A 25,350-nucleotide genomic window follows, 5' to 3' on the forward strand; every position below is an offset into this window, starting at 1 on the left:
TCCCATTGTTTTCTTACAAAAATTGTGAGCACATTTATTATGTCAGTCACAGGTAATACTGCGGTCTAGTGGTCTAGATAATGATATTGGGACAAACATGGTGACATAACGATCACTTCTGAAATATGGGTGTGTGCCCATAGATTGTAAGCTTGTGAGCAGGGCCCTCTTACCTCTCTGTATGTATGTATTACCCAGTATTGTTTTATTACTGTTTGTTCCCAATTATAAAGTGCTACGGAATCTGCAGGCACTATATAAATAAATGTTGCTGATGATGATGTGTACATGTTCTATATATATATATATATATATATATATATATATATATATATATATAAAGAGAGAGAGAGAGAGATGATGTGCGCTTCTTGTCTGGGATCTATACTTTTGCAGGTGAACGATGACCATACATATATATTGGGATAGTAGTATTCTGAAATATAAGTTCTTACTAACACCTGACCATGAGACAGGGCGCCAGGTAGCAGTGAGGTTGATGCACCATTGGTAAACATCACGGGGGGATGCTGTATTTATTTCTGTAATAGACATATGTTCATGCTGTGTATGAAGTGTGTAGAGCAGATGCCCCCTCTGCCTCCTCTTAGATGCTCCCCATTCTATCTCATGTTTTATTGGACTCACATGCAGTCTTTCTGGTCAGTGTTTGAGTTTGTCTAACTGCATTGTGGAACTACGCTGAGCTACAGAGACAGTTGAAATTGTTTCAAAGTCTCCCTAAAGTTCAAATCTTAGCAATAAATGATTGAACTTTAGAAAGAATGAAGGCTAAAGTCGAGCACGGTAAACAGGTTCAACCATGTTCAAGCCACTTCGGACATGTGTGAGTGTGTTCGAACTTAAATTACTGCATTGTATGGTGGTCAAAAACAAATTAATATTTTCAAGACTGGTTGAACAAAAAGTTCAACTTAGTCTGTTTGGTCGAATTTTGAAGTGGCTGAAATAGAATTGTCAATGAGCAGAATCACTGATCTGGGACACACTGCAGCTACACAATTTATACATGACAGGATTACTCAGTTGCAGATTGTGCTTCTATGTTGAAGCATCAACACGCAGAGAAAGATTGTGAGAAGAACCTTACTGTGACAAGTACACGTCAAACTCACAATATGGGAGTTTACTAGAAGAGTAGAAGAGAGTAAACTATCACAATAGAGGCAGGCTACACAGTGTTAACTTGAGATATAGCGCCATCTAGTGTCCCTCCAGTATAGTCACTCAAGTAATACTTAGCTTGTTGCTGCTGTTGCACTCCGCACCTTCTTAACAGGTGATGCTTAGTCTACTAAACACATTGGGCCTGAGTCATTAAGGAAAGTAAGGCGAACAAAAGAGTAAATGTTCTCTGGGACAAACCATGTTACAATTCAAGGGGTGAAAATTAGATTATTATTTTGCAGATAAGTTAAATATTGGCTCTTTTTACATGTAACATACAAATACTTGATAACTTTATTTTTATACTGAAATTTAAAGTTGATCTAGGACATGCCCTGCCCAAACTATAAATCTGTCCACACATTTTAAATTTACCTCCCCCTCCAGTGCACAATGCAACATGGTTTTGCCTCAGAGCATAAAGCATAAAAAAGGAGTAACTTTGGGCAAAACCATGTTGCATTGTGCACTGGAGGGGGAGGTAAATTTATCAGGCCCATTGTTCTTAACATTAAATGCCCACTTACAGCCTATGGCTTTTTTTCCTACTGACATTCATTGAATATGAATTGGCACATTACTTATTACACTTCAATTTTGACAAATATTTCCAAATTAAGTGTATTAATAAGGAGGAAATGTTAACATAAATAATAGTTCTGGGGGAAGAGGGTGGTTATGATCAGAATCATAGCCCCACTTATTGCTTACCAAAAAAAAAAAATACACTGTATACTAGATAACACTGAATGGTGTGTTGTATGACAAATAAGATGTGTAAAAAAGTTCCTCAGCTGAGTGACATCCTTGTGCTTTACATTTATTGAGACATTTCTCTCTCATTAAGATCTTCTGGAAGTAGAACGTTTTCTTTTGGATTTTAATGTATGGAAATTGGTTTGCACAGAAGTGCAGTTCCTAGAATAATTTTATCTAAGGACATATAATATGGTACAATAATGTAGAATGTGTGTATTTATGAACAAATTATCAAGATAATATAGCTGCTTATTTCTTATTCAGAAAGTGATATTTTTTGCATTTTTCTTTGTGCCGTAAGATATGTTTGTGTATTGAAAGTACATATACAAACCTCCCAACATGGCGGCTATTCAAAGAGAGATAGAAAGAGTGATGGCCACGCCCCTGGGTGTGTCCCTTAAAAGACCATGTAATTGCTGCACACATGCTATGCAGAGCAGCAGTGAATGGATTTATACCTACAACCAACTATTTCAGCCCAATAGGGACAAAGCTGCCCAATGAGGACGGTGGCACAGAGCCCTCCAATTAATGTCTGCCTTAATTAGGTCTGTTGGGAGGTATGTATATAAGAGACAATAGAAAAACATATATGTATAATTAGCTAATCACTGTTTTAACACAACTCACATGAAACTTAAAGCATTAGGGCAGCACTGTGGCTTAGTCGCTAGCACTTCTGCCTCACAGCACTGGGGTCATGAGTTTGGTTCCCGACCAAGGCCTTATCTGTGAGGAGTTTGTTTTTTCTCCCCGTGTTTGCGTGGGTTTCCTCCGGGTGCTCCGGTTTCCTCCTACACTCCAGAAACATACTGGTAGGTTAATTGGTTGCTATTAAATTACCATTAGTCTCTCTGTCTGTGTGTGTATATGTTAGGGGATTTAGATTGTAAGCTCCAATGGGGCTGGGACTGATGTGAATGAGTTCTCTGTACAGCGCTGCGGAATCAGTGGCGCTATATAAATAGATGATGATGATGATTATGTGTTCAAATGTAGTACCTGTGTATAATATAAATTATAGATAATATTAGACATACTATGCAAGAAAGTACCTAGCTTGTGGCCCACAGAAGCATCTTGCAGAGAATGTGTCAGTTGTGACAGCAATCACTCTTTAAATGGTTAGATTGCATTTTACATTATTTAAGTATAAAAAACAACAAGACAGTATATTGCTTTTTATGCTCTCTGGAGAGATAAAATGCACCTTATGTACATGTCCTGACTAGACTTCAGAGTCAGCACTATGCTCTACCCAGATGACTCCATTTATTCCTGAATGGAGGGAGCATAGAAAAAGCCAGGTTTTCTTTTATGAACACATAGTATAAAAATAATGATTTTAGTAAAAAGAGAAAGGTTCTCTTTAAAGTTACACATAATTCACTGTTAAACAGCAAGTGATTTGTTTTTTTTCTTCCTTTAAAATGTTTTAAAGTAAATTAGTACTTTACACCCTGAAATCGCTGTCAACTATTGTGATTATGATGTGAATGAGTTCTCTGTACAGCGCTGTGGAATCAGTGGCACTATATAAATAAATGGTGATGATGATGATGATGATGATTATGTGTTACGAGTGCCTCTATAGATTGAGATATAATAGACAAAGTTATGACCGTTCACCAGGAGAGGGCAGAGCTCACATCCAATCATGTAATTTATTCATCTTCCTCACCGTAGCTCTGTAAATATGTGAGAAAATTCCAAAACATCAGTAAAATCTCTTAAGTATAAATTACCTACGTTAAACAAGTATTTCAGTATTTTGTGATCAGGATAAAAATATTTATCTGTAAAAAGTTTGGTGTTTCAAAAAATGCAAATTAGAAACAATATTCACACATTTCCTGTAGCCTGCACAGGTATAATGAAATCCACAGCTAATCCTTAACACTGACAATCTAGAGCCGGTTTCCTGGCAGAATATCCTGAATTTGGTAGTAAGGTATATCCTGATATTAGAATTTCTGAAGAGCACTTTCTGTCTCTATGGCTTCCGTTGCACGTTCTATATACCCAGTCAAATCATATAATATCTGTCATATTAACTTATAGAAAGATTGTGTTGTCTCTTCTCTTAACATATTTAACTCTAGTGCATTTAATTTAGTTGCAGTAGGCCACTATTATACTCTAGCAAATATTTTAACGGATACATTGCCATTCGTTGTTTTTTTCTGTGTTTCTCTATATTTTAAATGTAAAAAAGTATAAATCTGCTATTATCTGTTGTGTGAGTGTGCATATATATGGCCTACAGTTACATGTTCACGTGAGTGTTGGGGTTCTTTAACTATATTAGCAGAATAACCACCTGTAATTGAATAAGTCAGTCAGCAGTTAGTCAAATATCTATAGTGTCGATCGATCGGAGCACAGAATAAGAGACCACACAAATGTCTGGTCTCCAATCTGAGACTGCAGAAATAACTCTTACACTTATAAAAGTTGTAGGGCTATAGAAGCTTAACAACCAATTAGAAGACAGTAAATTATGAAAACAACATGAAAACAACAAGCTAATGATACATTATGTGTATTCTGCAATTCGTAAGTTTTACACAAATCTTTCTTATGTTTTTATCTTCTCAGGCATTCTGCCACCAGTCTTATTGTTACTTTACATAGAACATTCAGCTGTCCATGTTCTCTGAGAACATCTTATTGTAATATTTTTTCAAGGCTTCAATCTTTTTCCTCTTCTCATTCTGAGTATAATATCTGCTAATTTCTTTTAAGACTATAACATAATGATTACTTATATGGATATGTCATTTTCATTTTCTAGACTCTCACATGAGCACCTGAAAAGGACACAGTGAACCTCATTTACCATACGCATTCAATGTGCAGCTCAGCGTGGCTTTGTTTAGTTGTATTCATGTACATCAATGCGCACACCTACTCTCTGCTCTCAGCAGACGCCTCTACAAACCCGAGGTGCGTCGGTTTGTGCAGAGAGGATGACCATTCAGACTAGGTGCACTCTGCAGAAGTGTAAACATCACAAGAACACCCTCCTGCCATTTTGACTAAAACCACCCCTCTCATTAAGTCAAGCGTTTCAGATTTCTCCTACAAATATGGTGCTCAATTTAGCCTCATTTATGGTTTAAATTAATCATGTGAGTGAGGTTTTTTCTATATTCATCAGCGCCTAGAAATACGCTTCTCAGCCAATGTGCAGCTGGGAGGTGCAAGATGTATCTGCCTAAAACTAGAGGACGAAACCTGATCTATACCAGGCCAAAAATTTTGTGAAGTGGAAATTGACCAAGTTCCCCTCCACTAAACCAGGCACACTATATTAGTGCCATTAAAAACTTACATTTCAAACAAATATCTCCTTTAAAAAATGTGACTCTACAAAATAAAACAGGGGCTGCTCCACAAAACTTGGTGCATTGGTGTACTTTACAAGGAAAATCCTCATTCTGCTGAATTCCTTCCATTGGCTGGGCCAAACTTCTACTTTATTGCAAACTCCACCATTTTGCGCCATTTACCTATACATCAAGGTGCCACCTAAGATGATTGTGTGCTTTGTAAATGTCTGTTCGGAAACACTATATCTTAATTTCTGAAGTACAGACTTTGTAGGAAAGGGCACATGGACCATGTTAACTGTAGATGTAATTGTACCCGTTTCCTACACACAGTGGAGGCAGCCATTTTGTGAGCTACACTAATGGTCATAAGAATGCAGTCTATAAATTCACAAGTGAGCAAGTTATATATTCAATTCATAGTCTGCATTGCCAAGAATATGGGGATAATATAGTTTTCAACTCTCCTTAATTTCTAGGGACTGTCCAAGTTTTTAAAGATGTAGGTCCCTATTTTCAGTAATAACTAACTAGACAGTATAATTTCTCTTGTACAGTTGGAATGGTCAATGTTTAATCTTATTCTCTGGTTCTTATAAGAAGAGCATTTAACAAAACAAATTAAAATAAATGACATTAAATTTCCATGCAGCCATTTTTTTCCTGGGGCTCCATGATTTGTATCCCAGATGAAAACCTCGGCAGAGTGATACTGCAGAGTGTTGTGGGAACGGACAGAACTTTGAGAATCTGCCATCACACCGTTTGCGATTTTTGATTGGTCCTCCCACTCACACCACCCACCACCACCACAGACATTTTCAAGTGGTGAACTTAAAAGTTTCGCTGGTTCTAAATTATAAAACAGTGGAGCTAGGGGAAAATGGCTGCATGGAGTAGAACCTCAAGGGAAGGGAAGAAGCAGGTGAGTGAAATTTAACAAGTGCTAATGCAGCTTTAAATGAGGACTATATATATGATTGGTAAATGCAAAGTAATCACATCTCCCATTGTTGTCTTTAATGTTTTGAATTTACGGTCTGGGAATGTACACACAGGGACATTTATATACCCTAGAGGTCCTACTAGTCAGAGTTTGTTGGTTCTCTAGAAGAAATTATATTTAAAATTACCATAGTAGTAGGCATAACCTTAAACATAGTAACATTGGGCCTGATTCATTAAGGATCTTAAATGAAGAGGATCCTTATTTCAGTCTCCTGGACAAAACCATGCTACAATGCAAGGTGTGCAAATGAGTATTCTGTTTTGCACATAAGTTAAATACTGACTTTTTTTTCATGTAACACACAAATATCAACTTTAAATTTCAGTGTACAAATAAGCTATCAAGTATTTGTGTGTTACATGAAAAAACAGTCAGTATTTAACTTATGTGCAAAACAGAACACTCATTTGCACCCCTTGCATTGTAACATGGTTTTGTCCAGGAGACTGAAATAAGGATCCTCTTCACTTAAGATCCTTAATGAATCAGGCTCATTGTTATTATTGCACATATTTGTCTGGAACAGAGAAAAGTCTTTAGCATTTTCAAAATGGCTCCATAACTCATGTTTTACATATAACTTGTTCTGCTTTTATTTTTTATGTAAAGTTGTACCTGTCAATTACCACAATTAAGAATTCAATGAGCTGCAATATCCAATCCCTTACACTTCTCCTAAAACAGTGGTCATAGATGATAGATAGATAGATAGACAGTCAGACAAAGACAGACAGAGACAGACAGACAGACAGACAGATAGATAGATAGAAAAAAATATATATTTAGCCTTTCCCATTGTGGCTTGTTCCACTGCTGATTACAGAAACTCAGGTGATATAATCGTCAGGGATTCCCAGAATAAAGCAAATCCTAATAGACAGTGCACAGTGTCCCCTGGTGTCAAAACATGGTTTTACATGCTTTAATATTAGCTAAGATTCCACAGGGCTTGTATTACTGTATGCACAAACATGTTAATATTTAAAAAAACAGCAACAGCTTTTAAATAAAATAAAATATAAAGCTACATAAGTTGACCAAACGTCCAAGCTTGTTATGTTTAGTATCTGTATAAACATTTAGAACTAAAATTAGGGATATGTTTTATCATTTTATCACCAAAAGAAAGACGTGTTTAATAAAGCAGTTTTTCTCCCTTAAGAAATATTTTAAATATTATTAATTGCAATATTAAACTTTTTGTAGAATATTTAATCAGTAAACTATTTTTCCCAATATGTTAGTTTTTATCTCCATACAAAATTGGAAATTGTTGTTAGATCTTGTGACTACTTGTGAATACTAATTGATTAGAGTTATTTATATTTCATGGGATTTAAAAGTAAACTTGTTTGAGAGGATTTATTGTTACAAGATATAACCGCAAAACCCCTAACGTAAACACTATTTCCAGTATTTCTATTTTGTCATGTGTGTGGTTACTTATAAAAATATACACAGTAAGTGGGAGGTAGTATTGAACCAATTTTTTCTTTACTTAGCTGCAACTACTACACTTGATCAGCAGAGGGCACTGCTGACAACCAGTCACCTGCTTTGCTGTAAAAGAAATCTGCCCATGTAATCCATTCACTCTCCTCCCCTTGTCTCAGTGAATCGCCCTCCTATCTCTCCAGTAACAGGGAAATCGTAGCTGCTGCTCCCGTAAAAGATCCTGTGGATATTTTACCCGTTAGCTATGGATCTACTCTTTTATACTGCCTTAATTGAGAATCTCAAGGTCCTGCCTTCCTTTGGATTATAACAGGATTTATAACACATGCTGATTGAAGCAAAGGATTTACGTTATGGACATCCAAATCTCAAAGCCTTGGGAATGGCAAGTACTGTTTTTACTATTCATTTGTAGCTGGGGTTGGGTCTCAGGTCAGCTTCGTTATTCTATTGTTGAGGAGTCAGAACCTGGAACATTTATAGGCAATGTAGCTCAGGACCTCAGACTAAACACTGCAGATATTTCTAAACGCATGATCCATTTGGGTTCAGGGAAGAGCACAAAATATTTTTCTGTGAGCCAGGACAATGGAGACCTGGTTATTAGTGAGAAGGTGGACAGAGAAGCTCTGTGTGGCTCTGGAATAAGCTGTTCATTGACTCTAGAGATAATCACTGAACATCCTCTAGAGCTGTTTAGCTTGGAAATAGAAATCCTTGATATAAATGACAATTCTCCAAGCTTCCTGACCAATGAGCAAATAATTAAAATTTCAGAAGCTTTAGCAAATCCGGGCGCTCGCTTTCCTCTGGAGAGTGCACAGGATCTAGATACAGGCATTAACGGTGTGTCTCAATACATTCTTACTCCGAGCCCATATTTCACATTGTCTGTAAAGAAGAGAAAAGACGGGACTATTATTCCTGAACTAGTTATAGAGAAGACATTAGACAGGGAAGAAAAAGTGAACCATAAACTCTTGATCACTGCCATCGATGGTGGTAAACCTTCCAAATCAGGGACATCTAAGATCACTGTCATTGTTCTAGACAGCAATGACAACGCGCCTATTTTTCATCACTCAACATACAAAGTGACCTTACAGGAAAACACAGCACCCAAAACAATAGTATTAAAACTAAATGCAACAGACTTAGACGAAGGTCTTAATGGGGAAGTAGAATATTTTTTTGACTATCATACATTGGATTCTGTAAAACAGATATTTGCATTAAACCAACAAACAGGAGAAATGTCTGTCAAGGGTGTTGTAGATTTTGAAGAAGCTGATTTTTATGAAATATCTATCAGAGCAAAGGACAAAGGAGTTCCAGAAACAGAGAGTCGTTGTCTAGTAGTGATTGAAATACAAGACATTAATGATAATTCTCCAGAGATTTCATTAACGTCTCTGGTAAACACAGTGCCTGAAAATGCAGCAGTAGGAACAGCTATTGGGTTTCTAAGTGTAAAAGATAAGGATTCTGGAAAAAATGGTGAGGTGAATCTGGAATTATCACCAAACCTGCCGTTTAAAATAAAACCTTTTAATAATCGATATTCAATCATCACAGATGGACTTCTTGACAGAGAGAAAGTGTCCCAATATACTCTAGACTTGATTGCCACAGATCTAGGTGTTCCTCCATTACGCACACAGATTTCCATCACTTTAAATGTTTCCGACATCAATGATAACTCTCCATCATTTTCTCAATCACATTTCAATGGCTTTATAGAAGAGAATAATGACCCTGGAAGTTTGTTGTGTAGAGTATCTGCGTTTGATCCGGATGAGGGGTTAAACTCACATATGGTTTACTCAGTTGTGGAAACCCAAGTTGAAGGATCTCCTGTCTCCTCTTTTTTATACATCGATGCCAACAATGGCATTATCTATGCCCAACGTTCCTTTGATTATGAGCGTGTCCAGGTTCTGCAAATTACTGTAAAAGTAGAAGATTCTGGTTCTCCAAGGCTGTCTTCAACCACAAATGTTTTTATCTTTGTTTTAGATAAAAATGATAATTTTCCTCAAATATTGTATCCAGAGTCTGATTACCCGATTCAACAGAGGATAGCAAACTTCGCTTCCCCTGGAACCTGGGTCACAAAGGTATCAGCAGTGGATGCTGACTCAGGCCGTAATGCATGGCTTTTGTACAGTATACAAGATGCCACTGATCCGTCTTTATTTCAAATATCTGCCCATACTGGAGAAATCAGAAGTCTTCGGGCATTCCAAGATGCTGACCACATGGAACAAAGACTTGTAATTTCAGTTAAAGATCACGGAGAACCTTCTTTGTCCTCTACAGTCACAGTGCTCCTTATTGTAGAGGACAAAGATCTGCAAGAGCATCAGAAGTCTAACACATTTCTTTCACATTCCCAAAACAAACCCAACATGACCTTGTACTTAATCATATCCTTGGTAGCCGTTAGTGTCGTTTCTGTCATTACGTTCATCATATTGCTTGTAAGATATTTAAGAAAACAATCAAATTACAGTGGTTATTTATGTTGTTCAAAAAGACCTCAACCCGGATACTATACAGAACAGTATCAGCCCACCCTTCACTTGAACTCGGATGGAACTTTAAAGTACATGGAGGTGAGGATGGAGCCCTCAAACCAACAAGGGCAATGCTACAAAACCTGTTTTCCTTCAGCTAATCAAAGTGATTTCACTTTTCTTAGACCTCTTAATTTCCCACCGTTGCAAACTATGGTCAGTGATACAGAGACCATCACTAGCAGGAATGGCCTTAATGAAACCACTCAGGTGAGGCAACAGTATTCGTCATTGACTTATTTTATTAACTTCTAACTTGATGTTTCTCATATGATTCTATTTGTTGATATACATTGTGCAAACAGGCAGTAACACCTTTTATACAGAACCGTGGATTTTGTATGTGTACAAAATCTCCACTCATTTTATTTTTTGTTAATAACAATGTTGTTGTTGTTGTTTATATTTAGTGACCAGGCGATAGTTCTAGTCCACAAGTAAGCTTTGTAATACATATGTTTTTACTCTAGTACCAATAGACACAAACAAATTTGCCTTTTTAAAAGGCAATTAATCTAATTAACCATGTTGTGGATATTTATGTTGTATTACACAAGCCGACACGGACATTGTCACACTAACAAACCCTGCGAGTGTTTGAGGATTTGGCAGTAACTGGCATATGACTACAGGCAGTAATTTAATCTTTTTAGCTTTCAAAGCATTAATTAGAAGTAAGGATGAATTACAGAGCAGGTTTGTATTACCGTCCTACAGTGACAAGGCCATTTTATATTGTGTGTTACAGTGCGTGTAAGAGCTGTATAACCCACACTGCATCATGCTAGGCCTTCAAACCAGAGCTTTTTATGTATCCCTACATCAAGGGGTTGTCATTGACCCACATGACACTAACACTTGCCTAATCTCATATGAGTGTGGGTCATGCTGTCCATCAGTGGCGGAACTACCATTGGTGCAGCAGGTGGGGTGCAGCGGGGCCCATGGAGAAAATGGGGAACTAGCGAACTGTGGGCCCCAGTCCCTTCCTCCCCGATTCCCTGCACCGGGGCCCACAGCTCACTAGTTCCTCCTCTGCTTTCACCAATTTACCATTCCAGTGCATTGGACTTTAACACATGACTTCCACAATCCTTCATGTGAACACAAAGGAATAGTTGTCATAGGGATCAATGTTCACAATAGTAGTTGCATCTTTAAATGTGGTTTGAAAGGGTTTTGCTGTGGTAAACATGGGGTCATGAGTTTGATTCCTGACTATAGCCTGACTGTGGGAAGTTTGTATATTCTCCCTGTGTTTTATTGGGTTTCCTCCCACATTACAAAAAACATACTGGTAGATTAGTTGGCTGCTGAATAAATTGAACCTAATGTGTGTGGGGAATTTAGACTATAAGCTCCATTGAGGCAGGGACTGGTGTGAATGACAGATATTGTTTGCACAGCACTGTGTAATTGGTGGTGCTATATAAATAAACAAAAGAAATAATAAACAGAACATCATAGTTTCATAATTCACATAGAAATCTTGTGTATACTAAATATTTATATGTGTATCATATGTAATGCTCTACAACAGTATAATAAATATTTATGTCTGATAATGGTGTGTTCTGATGTCTAGAGATGATCAAATAGGGTCAAATATGAACTGATTTATAGGTCATTTCAGCTGCAGTAGACTAACCAATTAGCTGACAATCTTGGAGCTAGCCATTTTATAATAAGCTTAATGTATATTAAAAAGGAAGCTATACAGATGAATATACATTATAGTTTATAACAAAATTGTATTGTGTATTGTGTCATTTAAGTTTTTGATACATTCATTTTCATTCTTTAGAAAGTGATAGATAGTGAGATCTTTATCATGACAGCTTGTTTCTTTCTTGATGTTAAACAGAGACAATATTGATATGAAGGATTTCTGTAGTTATACAATGCAGATCAATTATTCCCACAATAGTGCACCCACTAGGGCAGTGATATGTAACTTCCTCTTCTTGGTGGGGTCCTCACACCTTCCAAGGGGTTGCTCAGTGGAAGGATGGAGAACACACTGAACTCCTTCCTCCTCTATGCAGTGCGACTTCTCTGCATTGTTGGCTGCCCCCCTTCTGCCTAATTCTCTGCCTTAACCATGGGCAGCACGGTGGCTAAGTGGTTAGCACTTTTGTTCCACAGCGCTGGGGTCATGAGTTCAATTCCCGACCATGGCCTTATCTGTGAGGAGTTTGTATGTTCTCCCCGTGTTTGCGTGGGTTTCCTCCGGGTGCTCCGGTTTCCTCCCACACTCCAAAAATATACTAGTAGGTTAATTGGCTACTATCAAATTGACCCTAGTCTGTCTGTGTGTGTGTGTGTGTGTGTGTGCGTGTGTGCGTCTGTGTGTTAGGAAATTTAGACTGTAATCTCCAATGGGGCAGGGACTGAAGTGAGTGAGTTCTCTGTACAGCGCTGCAGAATTAGTGGCGCTATATAAATAAAATGATGATGATGATGACCAGGCAGCCTGGTGGGGGGACCACAGGTTAAGGCAGAGCGGACCACCTGCTGCCCGCCACTACATTAGGGTCATAGTGCGCTGTTTGTGTTCTCTCTGAGCAATACATTGCAGTAGCTATTAATCGCTATCTTGCACTCATGAGAACTAATAAGTCTGAAGCTGATATATGCAAGATGAATTGATGGCTCTTCATCTCTAGTTGTATCCGCTCCCTAGATACAGTGTTGCCCAACAGGGGCAAGTAGAGAGCAATTTTCATATCTCGTGCCATAAATTATAAACTAGCTATGATGTGTGAATAGATTCTGTTACAAGAATGTTTCTTGTGCTGTATATGCAAACAAAATAAAATTATTTTAACTGCTTTCTTATGTCTCATTTCCCCCTAAAAACAGGCTGCTGATGTTTTATTCTTTCAGCATTGAGAACATAGCAGAAAGCAACATATATTACAATTAAATATCATAAATAAATACTTGTTTAAAAAGTCAGTATCCCCATTTTCTTCGGGGGAGGGGGGGGCTCTGATTGTTGTGGCTAATAGAGTTTGGTAGGGTAGTGTCATTCATGCAATTGTGTGTAAAACATGTAATGGTGTCCGTGAAATAATAATAAATATCATTATTTGTAACTGTCTTTGCAGTTAATATTGTGCAATTAGAATTAACATGGCAGTAAGTCTGTGCTCAGTACAAACATCAGCCTGTCTGTGTAACATGATAGCCCTAATGACTAGTGCTTACAGGAAGAACATCTCAGCATTTACCATCTCTATAAAAAACAAGAATTAACTAAAACTGTTACACAATAACATTTATCATGTAACCCACTGTAACCATTTTACAGGTCAAGGATTAATATATCTAATAAATATATAGGTATACCTTTACTTACCTATACATTTCATGCTCGTGTTGCTTTTTAAAACTATGATACAGAGAACCATTGAAAACATGGCAAAGACTATACAGCCTTTAATAATTTGTTTGCAGTGGTATAAAATGGGCATATAGTTGCTATATTATTTTATGCCATTATACTTGTTTTAAAATATAGTGTACTTGAAAATCAGACAGGAGATATTTTTTATAATATGTATCCTCTACCACACCCAATCAGGCTTTCCCATAGCCTTCAAATCTTTAGACTCTCTCTAAACACCCATTTTTTTTTTTAGAGCTTACCTTCTCCCCAATGACACTACTCACACTAATACACCCTTAGAGCAGTCCCAATCTCCACACTGAGCCACACTCGCTCCTCTTGTTCCAGCTGTGCCCTCTTCCACTTAGAATGTAAGCTCTGTAATGAGCAGGGTCCTCCATAACCTTTGTTTTCATGTCTGCATTTATTCTATTTAATTTATATGCCCCTGTTTTATGTATGTCCTGTTTTCTCTACTGTAAGGTACTGTGGAGCACTGTGGCACAAAATCTATGATAATCATAATAATGATAGTTCTACGGATTAAAAAATACATTAAATTATTATTATATATTATTGGTTTTATACGTTTGCAGGTTTTTGTTTCTAAAAGTGATAACAAAAACAAATAATAAAAGCTTCAGTGAAAGCCTCTATGCTGTGGGGTCATGAGTTTGATTCCTAACCACGGCCTTATCTGTGTGGAGTTTGTATGTCCTCCCCTTGTTTGCGTGGGTTTCCTCTGGGTGCTCTGGTTTCCTCCCACACTCCAAAAACATACTAGTAGATTAATTGGCTGGTTTTAAATTAACCTTAGTCTCTCTCAGTCTGTGTGTGTTAAGGAATTAGACTGTAAGCTCCAATGGGGGAGGGACTGATGTGAGTGAGTTCTCTGTACAGTGCTGCTGAATTAGGGGTGCTATATAAATAGCTGCTGATGATGATGATACTTCTACATCCATAGACTACAATGGCATATTCTCCATGGTTGTCAAATTGTAAGAACAAATGGTAGATTGCTGGCTTATTTTGCAAAGTAATACATTTTGAAAATGTTAAGTGCACTTAGACTAATCAGCAAGAGGATCTCTAAGAAACAAGTGATCTTTTAATTTAAATCTGCCTTAATGCCTAATAAAACAAAATTCTCAAGGTGGCTGCTCCCCCTAGCTGGAGCCTAGGGTCTGCTACTTGCAGCCATTTTTCTTGTGACTCTGTTGGCTCTGTAATACATAACCAGCAAGTTAATGTTGTTAATCAACATTAAATGACCACGGTAGAAAAAAATAAATAAAAATAAAGCTGCCTAGTATTTGTGTGCTACATACTTGATGAAACAATGTTTTATCAAGGATAAATTTGCACCATTTACCTGGATTTGCTCCTATCTCTAAATTAAACCCAATGAGCGGAATAGTGTGCATTATTACCGTTTGTACAGTAATTTTTAATGCTGATTTTTGCTGGAACCGCGAGCAGAAGTCCGGGTTAACATTACTGTATTAAAGGTAACAGAGCACAGGTTACGTTACTTTCGGCAGTAACGCGGCCAATTGAATTCCCCCCTATGTGTACAAAAGCTTGCAGTTATGGAAATAAACTGATCTGATTTTAGTCATGTCAATGAATAGTTTAGATCTAGTAGCTACTAATAAGCATACCGTCCAACTGTCCCAATTTTAGCAGAACAGTCCTGAATCACGTACCTCAAAAGGGGCGCGGTTTCTGTAGAAAAGAATGGGCTGTCACCTATAGCTTGGCCTTTTATGGGGGATAGGGTCAGGGTTTTGGCAATCAGGGGCGGGGCTTAAAGAGTCCCAGTGAGTTTCAGTGTTGGGAGGTGTGACTAAGCCATGGTACAATGATAACCATGACTGGAACATAGCTATTCCCATCGATGCCCTGTTCAGAGAATACAGAGTAGTCAAAAAGAGAGGTTGAATTGTCTTATATGTAAAAATTTGATAAAAGCAACTATAATACAGGGCACTATAGATAGGGTGAATTGTATCTGGATAATTCTAAAAACAGGTTAGAGAGGTTTTGCTAATAGGAAAAATGTATAGTCCACTAAGACAAGATGAGTAATTGGATATATTAGTAATAGAGGAAACAACTGAGATGTAAATGAAAGGTGGGTGATAATTATGGAGATTATGAAGATTTAAACATGCCTGAAGTTGTCATGTCTATTAACTTCCTTTTCTAATAAGATGACACCACTTTCTATTTTTCATCTGTTTAGCTGTGCTTTCCATTTATTTGAATTGAGTCCAGGTTAATGCATCTAGCACACAAATACTTGATAGCTTATTAGTACACTGAAATTTAAAGTTGATATTTGTGTGCTGCATGAAAAAACAGATAGTATTTAACTGTGCAAAACAGAATACTAATTTGCACCCCTTGCATTGTAACATGGTTTTTGTCCAGGAGACTGAAATAAGAAGTTTCTCAAGTTAAGATCCTTAATGAATCAGGCCCCAGGGCACTATCTGTTTATAATTTGTACGCTCTCCCCCTTGTTTGTGTGGGTTTCTAATGGGTGCTCCCGTTTCCTCCCATAGTTAAAAACACACTTTTAGGTTAATGTTAGTGTGAGTGTTTGGGTGGTAGAGAATTTAGACTGTAAGTTCCACTGAGGCAGGGGCTGATGTGCGTGATTAAACATTCTCTGTAAATTAATGCATTATATGTTGGTGATCTTTGAATAAAATCTTAGCATATGAAATGCTATGACCCATAGTCTCCCAGGAGTTGTGGCGGATACTCATACAGTAAAAGAATCCAAGAGTGCATGAGACAAGCATATGGTTATTGTTAGCAATAAGTATGAAAAATGCTTCTATGTCTATGACACTGAGACTTGCTGGAGATCCTGGTTTGAAATTCCAGCTGTGTTAGACATCAGAGCTGTGTGTGAACATTTCTGTGTACAGCATTACACAATTGTATGTACGATATAAAAATGATCAAATCACATTTCTATATAATACATACATTTACAATAAGGTAAATGAGGTGAAAATATGCAGTAACTGATGCAACCAACCACCAATTAGCTTGTATCTGTCTTGTGCAGATCTGACAATGAAAGCAAATGTCTGATTGGATGTTATGTTGGAGTGCAGATGTGTACCTTGGGGCAGTGTTGGTTCATAATCCTCATTGTATACTATTTTTCCATGTACACTTACTTTATTTTTTGACCAGACAACAGCATTTTGTATTTTTCATCTGTTTGGGTGTGTTTTTCATTCACCTAAATTGCGCACAGATTAATGCATGATAAACATTTGAAATATTTTCACTATAATACATACTTGCCAACTCTCCCGGATTGTCCGGGAGACTCCCGCATTTTGCGAGAGTCTCCCGGACAAGTGTGGCAATCTCCCTGATAGGAAGGGGGAAAAATTTAGTTTAAACGCCGCGATTCACCCGGAATCGCGGCGTTTAGCCCCGCCCCCACTGTAAAATGACGCGATTTGCGTCATTCCGTCACGGGGGCGGGGCCAAAATGACGCGATTTCGCAGCCCACGTCCCAGCCGGCATCTCCCGGAAAAAGAAAAAAAAATGTTGGCAAGTATGCTATAATACTTAAAGGCATGATCTATTACTTGTTTCAGCATACTGCCTCTCTGTGAGCAATCTCTAAAACAGTATCTGAAGAGCATATGGTCTAAACCTTGACCCTGCGGAAGCAGAAAATGAATGGTTGAAAGTGATAAATTTTATATATTTTTTCAGCTAAATGACTCCATGGGGTATATTTACTAAACTGCGGGATTGAAAATGTGGAGATGTTGCCTATAGCAACCTATCAGATTCTTGCTATCATTTTGTAGAATGTATGAAATAAATGATAGCTAGTATCTGATTGGTTGCTATAGGCATCATCTCCACTTTTTCAAACCCGCAGATTAGTAAATATACCCCCATAACTGTGTAAAGTGTTTTTTTATATTAGACGGCTGAAATCACTGTTACATATTGTTAACACGACACATAACAAATTACACCCCAAAACAACCTTAGAATTTTGTGTGAACTGAGCCCCTTCTGCACTGAGCACACTCTAGAACAGATTATAGTGTTAGGTAATGGTTATTTGGCCTTTATAGAACAACAGGCTGCATTTTAGCCTTCTCAAAACGCACAACATCAGAAAAGCACTGGAATAAAAAAGGATCAAATACCTTTCTTTTTGTGAATGGTGTATACTGTCACTTGCATATCTGACACATGAACTACCGAAATGCAACAGTGCATGCTTGTAAATGGTCTTCAGGTTGGATACAGTAACTATATAGTAAATGTTTGCTGTTTATGGTTTTCTAGAAATAAAAGATAAAGCAAAATGACATTGCAGTGGATTTAATGGCCATCTTGTGGTCAATGCCATGCCATGTATGAAAATTGTGTCACATTATAATTATAGCTAGGAGATTTCTAAACAAGGTGGCCCAGAGATGCTCTACATGGTCATAGTGTCTAGGAGACTCCCGATTTTCTGGGAGTTCTCCCAGACCCCTGGGAGAGCAGAGCAACCTCCAGCATTCCCAGCGAATCGCATCTTTGTGCCCCCCCCCCCCCCCCCGCTGTAATAGGCTAAAAATGGTGATAGTTCATTGTGGCGGCAGAGCCTAATGATGTGGCACCCACACCCCCAGGACACGGCAGCGAGAGGAGGTTGGCAAGTATGTGCAAGGCTTTCAGGGGCGTACGGAGCATTTTTAAGGGGGGGGTTTCCCCTTCCCCGAAAAAAGAAAAAGCGAGAGAGCTGACGCGCATGCCCCTGCGCATGCGTGGCAGCTCCGTTTAGCCAGCACTGTACTATACAGCAGCCTCGGCGCAGTCAAAGAAGCGTCCGCGGCGGTGCTGTATACAATACAGCACAGCCGTGGACGCTTCTTTGACAGCGCCGCGGCTGCTGTATAGTACAGTGCCGCTATATAGGGCACTTTTTTAGCGGAGGGGAGGGTTTTCTGAAGACCCAGAAACCCCCCCTGCGTGCGCCACTGGCTTTCAGCCTCCAATAGCATTATCATATCAGGGACAGTCACAGAATATATTTTTCTTTAACCTGCTTTACATGCTGAAACTACAAACATGGAGCCAGTAGTTGACGAATATAGAATTCAGACGTCAGTGAGACAAATGTAAATTAATCTAATCTGAGGGATATGAGTTTGACTCAAACCTTGAGAGATCCTATGTATGGTCACATGATGAGATTTTTTGGTGGGGGAGAGAGACTGACAGAAACAAATAGCATTATATATTTCTTAAGAAAATAAATGACTACTGAAGCAAAGGTTTCTCAGTTTGTGTCAATCATATTACCACAACAAACACATGACATCCAAAATCACACGCTTGTTAATCTAGCCTTAGTAATAAAACAGATGTAGTTAGCGTAATGTACAAGACTTCAGATCATACTGTAAGTTGATGTCTGTGTTGTGGTGATTTCAAATTAAAGGCACGTCAATGTCACAATAAATTGTACATTTGGTTTCTTTGATATCCTTGTTGCAACATATATTCATGCAGTTTTTTGTTTTTTTTTAAACAAAAGTACCATACAAAGCCATGTGACATTATACAAGTGCCTTTGTTCCCCTATATTCCAGGTGCCGTCAATGTTAGATATAATTCTGTGTTGAAAACAATACATAAATGGACGATGGGTGCGACGCAGAGCAGAGCCTGATTACACACTGTTTTGGGTGTCTCTGCCCCTCATTTTATCAAAATAGTATACATAACAACTGGTTATAGTAGCCTGTGCCCCTCAGTGTCCACGGGGACTAGGTGGGTGCCTCGGTTGACTATTGGGTTATCCAGGGGTGAACCTAGATTTTTTTTTACTATTTTTTTGGGGGGAGTGCTCCACCCCCTTTTTCACTAATAGCAGCAGTGGGTACCTGTAGCAGCACAATGTCGACATGTTCTCGTTAGCAGAGACAGGCAGGCAGAGGGGGCTGTTCGGCCATGCTGATTGTGTTTAACACAATCAGCGCAGCTGGATAGATTCTCTACCTGCCTCTCAGCCAACAGGAACATTGAAATAGCGTGCGACCACAGGCAGCCCGCCCCATTGGGTGGAGCTATGCAAAACGCCTCTAGTGGTAAAAGATTTTCTACTCATTGGACAGAGTCTCAGTCCAAGGCCATATATTGACTAGGTATAGAAAGATGAGGGTGTCCTGCAATAGTGTGAACCAGTAGTTTCAGGTGTAATAAAGAATCAGTCAAGGGCTCAACAAAGGTCCTGTATGAACTTGACGTTCCGCAGACAGATATTAGTAGTGTATCAGTGTGGCGTTATCATCCAGGATGAACTGAATTAAGCTATTGAGGCAAATGATAACACTTTGTAAGGGAATATTTTGGAGGACAGATACTTGATTCGAGCATCAGTGCGGCTGACTCACTTCTTTATGGGGGCATGAACAATTTTGTTTACAGTGCTGAAGAAAACTGCTTTAGTATATAAAAAATAATAAAGCAATACATTAAATAAATGCAAAGAGCTTTATAGCCACAATAATTCTGTTTGTTTACTAATATCATAATGTATTTATATAGCACCACTAACTGCAGCTCTGTAACACACAGAAAGACTATGGTTAATGTAATAGCAGCCAATTAACCTACTATTATGCTTCTGGAGTGTGGGAGCAAACCTGAGCACCCAGAGGAAACCCACACATGGGGAGACTATACACATATATAAGGCCATGGTCGGGATTCGAACTCATGACCCCAGTGCTGTGAGGCAGAGGTGCTAACCACTTAACCACCATGCTGCCTCTGGATTTATGCTTTAGTGGTCACTGATAAAACATTTTACATGTGCTTTGAAAAAATATTTGATTCAAGGATAAATATCTAACACATTATGATTTTTTTTTAAAAAAAATTGTGTTCTTTTTTCAATTTCTCTATTTTACAAATATATTTACAATGAATTACAAAGTCTTATGCACAATATGAGCGCTAAAATTCATATCATATATAAAATGTATGATAGATCATCCAATATCATACTATATATCCATATATATAATGGTTTTTTTTTAATTGTTCAAGAAAACATTTATCACATTTTAAACTAATTAACAGCGCTGACCAGTAGAGGGCAGAGTTGACATCTGATCCTCTCGTGCTGCACATTACAGAGATTCTGCTGTCATCGTTTCTCTCCCCTCTGGTTTTGTGAGCCGTTCATCCACCAACACAGAATGCTCGGGCTCTGAAAAGAATCCTGTGGATATATTTAACAAGTTGGATACAAATGTTTTACTATTTGGAACTTTTATTGCACACTATGGATTGACTTTATTCCTGTGATTACATGAGTATTCCGTGCCTGCAGTTACACTGCTTGGAGGGAAGGATTAAGTTATGGACATTCAAAACTCAGCAGAGACTTGGAAATGGCAAGTAAAGTGCTTCTTTTTCCTTTGTAGCTGGGGCTGGGTCTCCGGGCAGCTTCGCTATTCAATTGTCGAGGAGTCTGATCCAGGGACAGTTGTGGGAAATGTAGCTCAGGATCTGGGGTTGAAAATCACTGATCTATCTAAACGAAGGCTTAGGATGGGATCAGAGGGAAGCAGAAAATATTTTGCTGTTAGCTGGGAAAATGGAGCTTTGGTTGTAAATGAAAAAATAGACAGAGAGAGCCTGTGTGGATCCAGTGCAAGCTGCTTGCTCCCCGTGGAAGTAGTCATTGAAAATCCTCTACAGCTGCATCGTGTCATGGTAGAGATTCTGGATATCAATGACAACTCGCCTTTGTTTTCAAATGCTGAAAGAACTATAAGGATTACTGAGGTGTTGGCAAACCCTGGAGCTAGGTTTGCTCTGGAAAGTGCAAATGATTTGGATGTGGGAACAAACGGCATTAAACAATACAGACTAGAGCCCAGTCCTTATTTCTCACTGTCTGTAAAGAGCCGGAAAGATGGAATTCTCATTCCCGAGTTAGTGCTAGAAAAGGTTTTGGACAGAGAAGAAGTAGACAAACATCATCTTATTCTCACAGCTGTAGACGGGGGTGATCCACCAAGATCTGGAACATCTCAAATAAATGTGATTGTTATGGACTTAAATGACAATGCACCAACATTTGATAAGAGTTTGTATAAAACGAATTTAAAGGAAAATGCTCCTGTTAACACTGTTTTGTTACAACTTAATGCCACTGATCTAGATGAAGGTGCCAATGGTGAAATAGAATATTCATTTGAAGAACACACTACAGAGGCTATTAAAAGATTATTTGCCTTAAACCCAAGCACAGGTGTTATATCTGTTATTGGCCCTGTAGACCATGAGGAATCAAGGTCTTTCGAGTTGTCCATTAGGGCTAGAGACAAGGGAGTACCAGGGATGGAAGGAAACTGTATTATTCAAGTAGAAGTTGATGATGTTAATGACAATGCTCCAGAGATCCTGCTGACCTTCTTAATGACAGACGTTCCAGAAGATGCAGTAGTTGGAACCGTTGTTGGACTTTTCAGCATAAAAGACAAAGATTCTGGACAAAATGGGGAGGTAAGACTGGAGCTTCCATCTAATTTGCCATTTAAGTTCAAATCTTCAGAGGGTCACTACTCGTTAATCATTGACGGTATTCTGGACAGAGAAACAATATCTCAGTATGTCATTGAGCTTATTGCCAGTGACATGGGCTCTCCCCCTTTAAGGACGCAGCAAACAATCACTTTGAAAATTTCAGATGTCAATGATAACCAACCCACATTTTCACAATCTATGTACAGTGTTAGTGTGCAAGAAAATAACAAACCTGGGCAATTACTTGTGGAGGTATCTGCTTCTGATCCGGATGAGGGTGAGAACTCCGACTTAGTTTACTCAATCCTTGACAGCCAAGTCGGAGGTTCCTCTATATCATCTTTTGTATATATCAATTCAAAAAATGGAAATATTTATGCACAGCGTTCCTTTGACTTTGAACAGATACAGGTTTTACAAGTGCCAATAAAAGTTGAAGATTCTGGATCTCAAAAACAGTTTTCTAATACAACTGTTTTCCTATTCATTCTGGATACAAATGATAATGCTCCATCAATATTTTATCCAGAGCACTCTAGTGAGTTCATCATTCAGCAGAAGATTCCCAAGACAGCTCCTAGTGGTTACTTTGTAACAAAAGTAACGGCGGTGGACCTAGACTCTGGTCATAATGCATGGTTATCTTACAACATTGTTAAAGCCACTGATTTATCTTTATTTTATATAACTGCCCAAACAGGCGAGATCAGAACTGCTCGTAGTTTTCTGGAAAATGAAAGTCAAGAGCAAAGTGTATTAATTTCCGTTAAAGACCATGGGGAACCACCGTTGTCTGCCACCGTCACAATCGTTATCACATTAGAAGATTCTACGGTTCAAGAAAACATGAAGTCCCAGGATTTATTTCACAGTTCAACTAGCAACTCTGATATCACCATGTATTTAATTATTTCTCTGGTGGCTATAAGCTTGGTGTCATTTATTACTTTCACAATATTGCTCATAAAATGTCTCAAAAAGGATACCGGTGGATCTGGACGGTGTTGCAAAACTAGGTCTGAGTCTAATCAATATGCGGGGCAGTACCAGCCAACTCTTCATTTGAACACAGATGGCACACTGAAGTATATGGAAGTTAGAATGGGTCCCACAGATCCCCAGGGTCAGTGTCACAAGTCCTGTTTTTCCACCATGTCAGATAAAAATGATTTCACCTTCATGAGACCTTTAAACTTTCCTCAATTGAAAAGTATGGTCAGTGAAACAGAGGTTTTATTCCCACCCTTGAATGGTCCTGGCCAGGTGAGAAATCATCACTTTCTATGCTTTAATAATACATCTATTACATTTATGAACTAGTAGGTAATACATCTATTTACTACAATTTCTTCTGCATGTACTGACAAAGGAGAACTCCTTGTATGATACCTTATAAATGGGGAATAATGGAAACAGTGAACTGAACAGGGACGTGTCCAAATGGTCAGGAACAAAATATAATCTCCTGAATAGTTATTTTAAAAAAATTGGAAAATGTAATTAAGAGGGAATTAACTAATTTTAAGGGGGAGATAAAAAGCATAAAAATATTATGTGACTGTCATCCAGAAAGCCTATGTGGTTTCTAATTTATCAGAAAGCCTATGTGGTTCCTAATTTATCAGAAAGCCTATTTGGTTCCCTAGTATATCAGAAAGCCTATGTGGTCCCTAGTTTATCAGAAAGCCTATGTGGTTCCCTAGTATATCAGAAAGCCTATGTGGTCCCTAGTATATCAGAAAGTCTATGTGGTTCCTAGTTTATCAGAAAGCCTATGTGGCTCCTAAATTTATCAGAAAGCCTATGTGGTTCCCTAGTTTATCAGAAAGCCTATGTGGCTCCTAAATTTATCAGAAAGCTTATGTGGTCCCTAGTTTATCAGAAAGCCTATGTGGTTCCCTAGTTTAGGGAAAACTAATTACTGTGTATATAAAGTTAGGTGTTCATGCATGTAAGGAGGAAGTATCAGGTGTACATTGGGTTGAGGTCATTACAATGTACATATAAGCAAGTGAGCTTGAACAAAGTAAAATATAATTTTATTTCAGTTTAATCTTGGGAGGAATACAGTATAAGTATTAGGAATTATACCGAGTGGATAAAATATTTTTTTTTCTATGAAGATGAGACATAGTGGGGATGGGGCCACAGAGATATGTAGCAATGAAAAAGATACAGGGGGACAGTTAAAGCAGTCTAATGGAGGAGTTCAATTCAATACAAAGTCCTGACGGAGCCTTGCATGCTGTCCGTCTGTGCGCACGTTCAGGTATTACGGTAAACAATACATCTCTGATTTTTGCTCACACCTGTAGGAGGCACGAGTAACAGTCATCTATGTTATAGTGCACGAACATCTCGCCGACTCTCATCCCGGGAAGCTCGGCGGTATTGAATTCCCCGCTAAAAGTGCAAAACAATTAAACAGTTCAATCTAGGTTCCTACAGTTACCAACCTATGTGTATACTGTAATCCAAACAGAAGACAAATAACATCATACTATATTGTTTTTCACTTGAAGATGAAATAAAGTGAACTGTAACTAACAAAAAAAAGCCAATTCCTCGTCTATGGTATTTTCCTGGGAATGTGTCGCTCAGTGTGTTGTGAGTCAGTGTTAACTGGATAAACATTGACGATTGCACAATAAAACTCGAGTTGTGCTGAAAACAACATCATCCATTTTTAATTGGTTTTAAAATCTCTTCTTTTGGTTGTAATGTATCATGTGACATACAGTGACTGCACTTACTGAGCATCAGCTTACAGACTAGCTGACCATCCCTCGCATATTACAGTTAGTCTTTTAAGTTATATTCTTTGTGCAACATATTATTAATTATTTGAATAGTTGTTTTGATAATGTTTTATTTATTACTTTTTACTTAAATATTATTCTGACTTTCCTCAGTGTTTGTATTCTTCATTTATAGATTAGCACAAGGGGAACCAGCTAATGACCTTGGACAGGTCCATCTATCTGTAGTAAATTGCCTGTGTGCCAGGCAATTAAAATGAGCAGAATCTTCATATTGTTGTGTAAAATGGA

The 25,350-nt window shown here is 38.2% G+C and overlaps 1 protein-coding gene across 47 annotated transcripts in view; it reads left to right on the forward strand.

The window, feature by feature from the left end:
* The window catches only part of LOC142152884 (protocadherin gamma-A4-like), a 445,481-nt gene that overhangs the window by 390,013 nt on the left and 30,118 nt on the right, over positions 1–25,350 (forward strand). For 2 of the 47 annotated variants that reach the window (XM_075209986.1, XM_075209990.1), the window contains exon 1: positions 7,733–10,532. The exons of 43 other annotated variants lie outside the window; for them this stretch is intronic. In XM_075209986.1, the coding sequence (XP_075066087.1) occupies positions 8,100–10,532 (2,433 nt within the window). In that variant the 5' untranslated portion in view covers positions 7,733–8,099. Of the gene's footprint in view, positions 1–7,732; positions 10,533–20,919; positions 23,564–25,350 lie in introns of those variants that run through there. 2 more of the 47 variants (XM_075209983.1, XM_075209987.1) reach the window with 1 other exon arrangement.

The sequence above is a fragment of the Mixophyes fleayi genome, chromosome 4 (assembly GCF_038048845.1).
Source record: "Mixophyes fleayi isolate aMixFle1 chromosome 4, aMixFle1.hap1, whole genome shotgun sequence".
Classification (NCBI taxonomy): Eukaryota; Metazoa; Chordata; class Amphibia; order Anura; family Limnodynastidae; genus Mixophyes; species Mixophyes fleayi.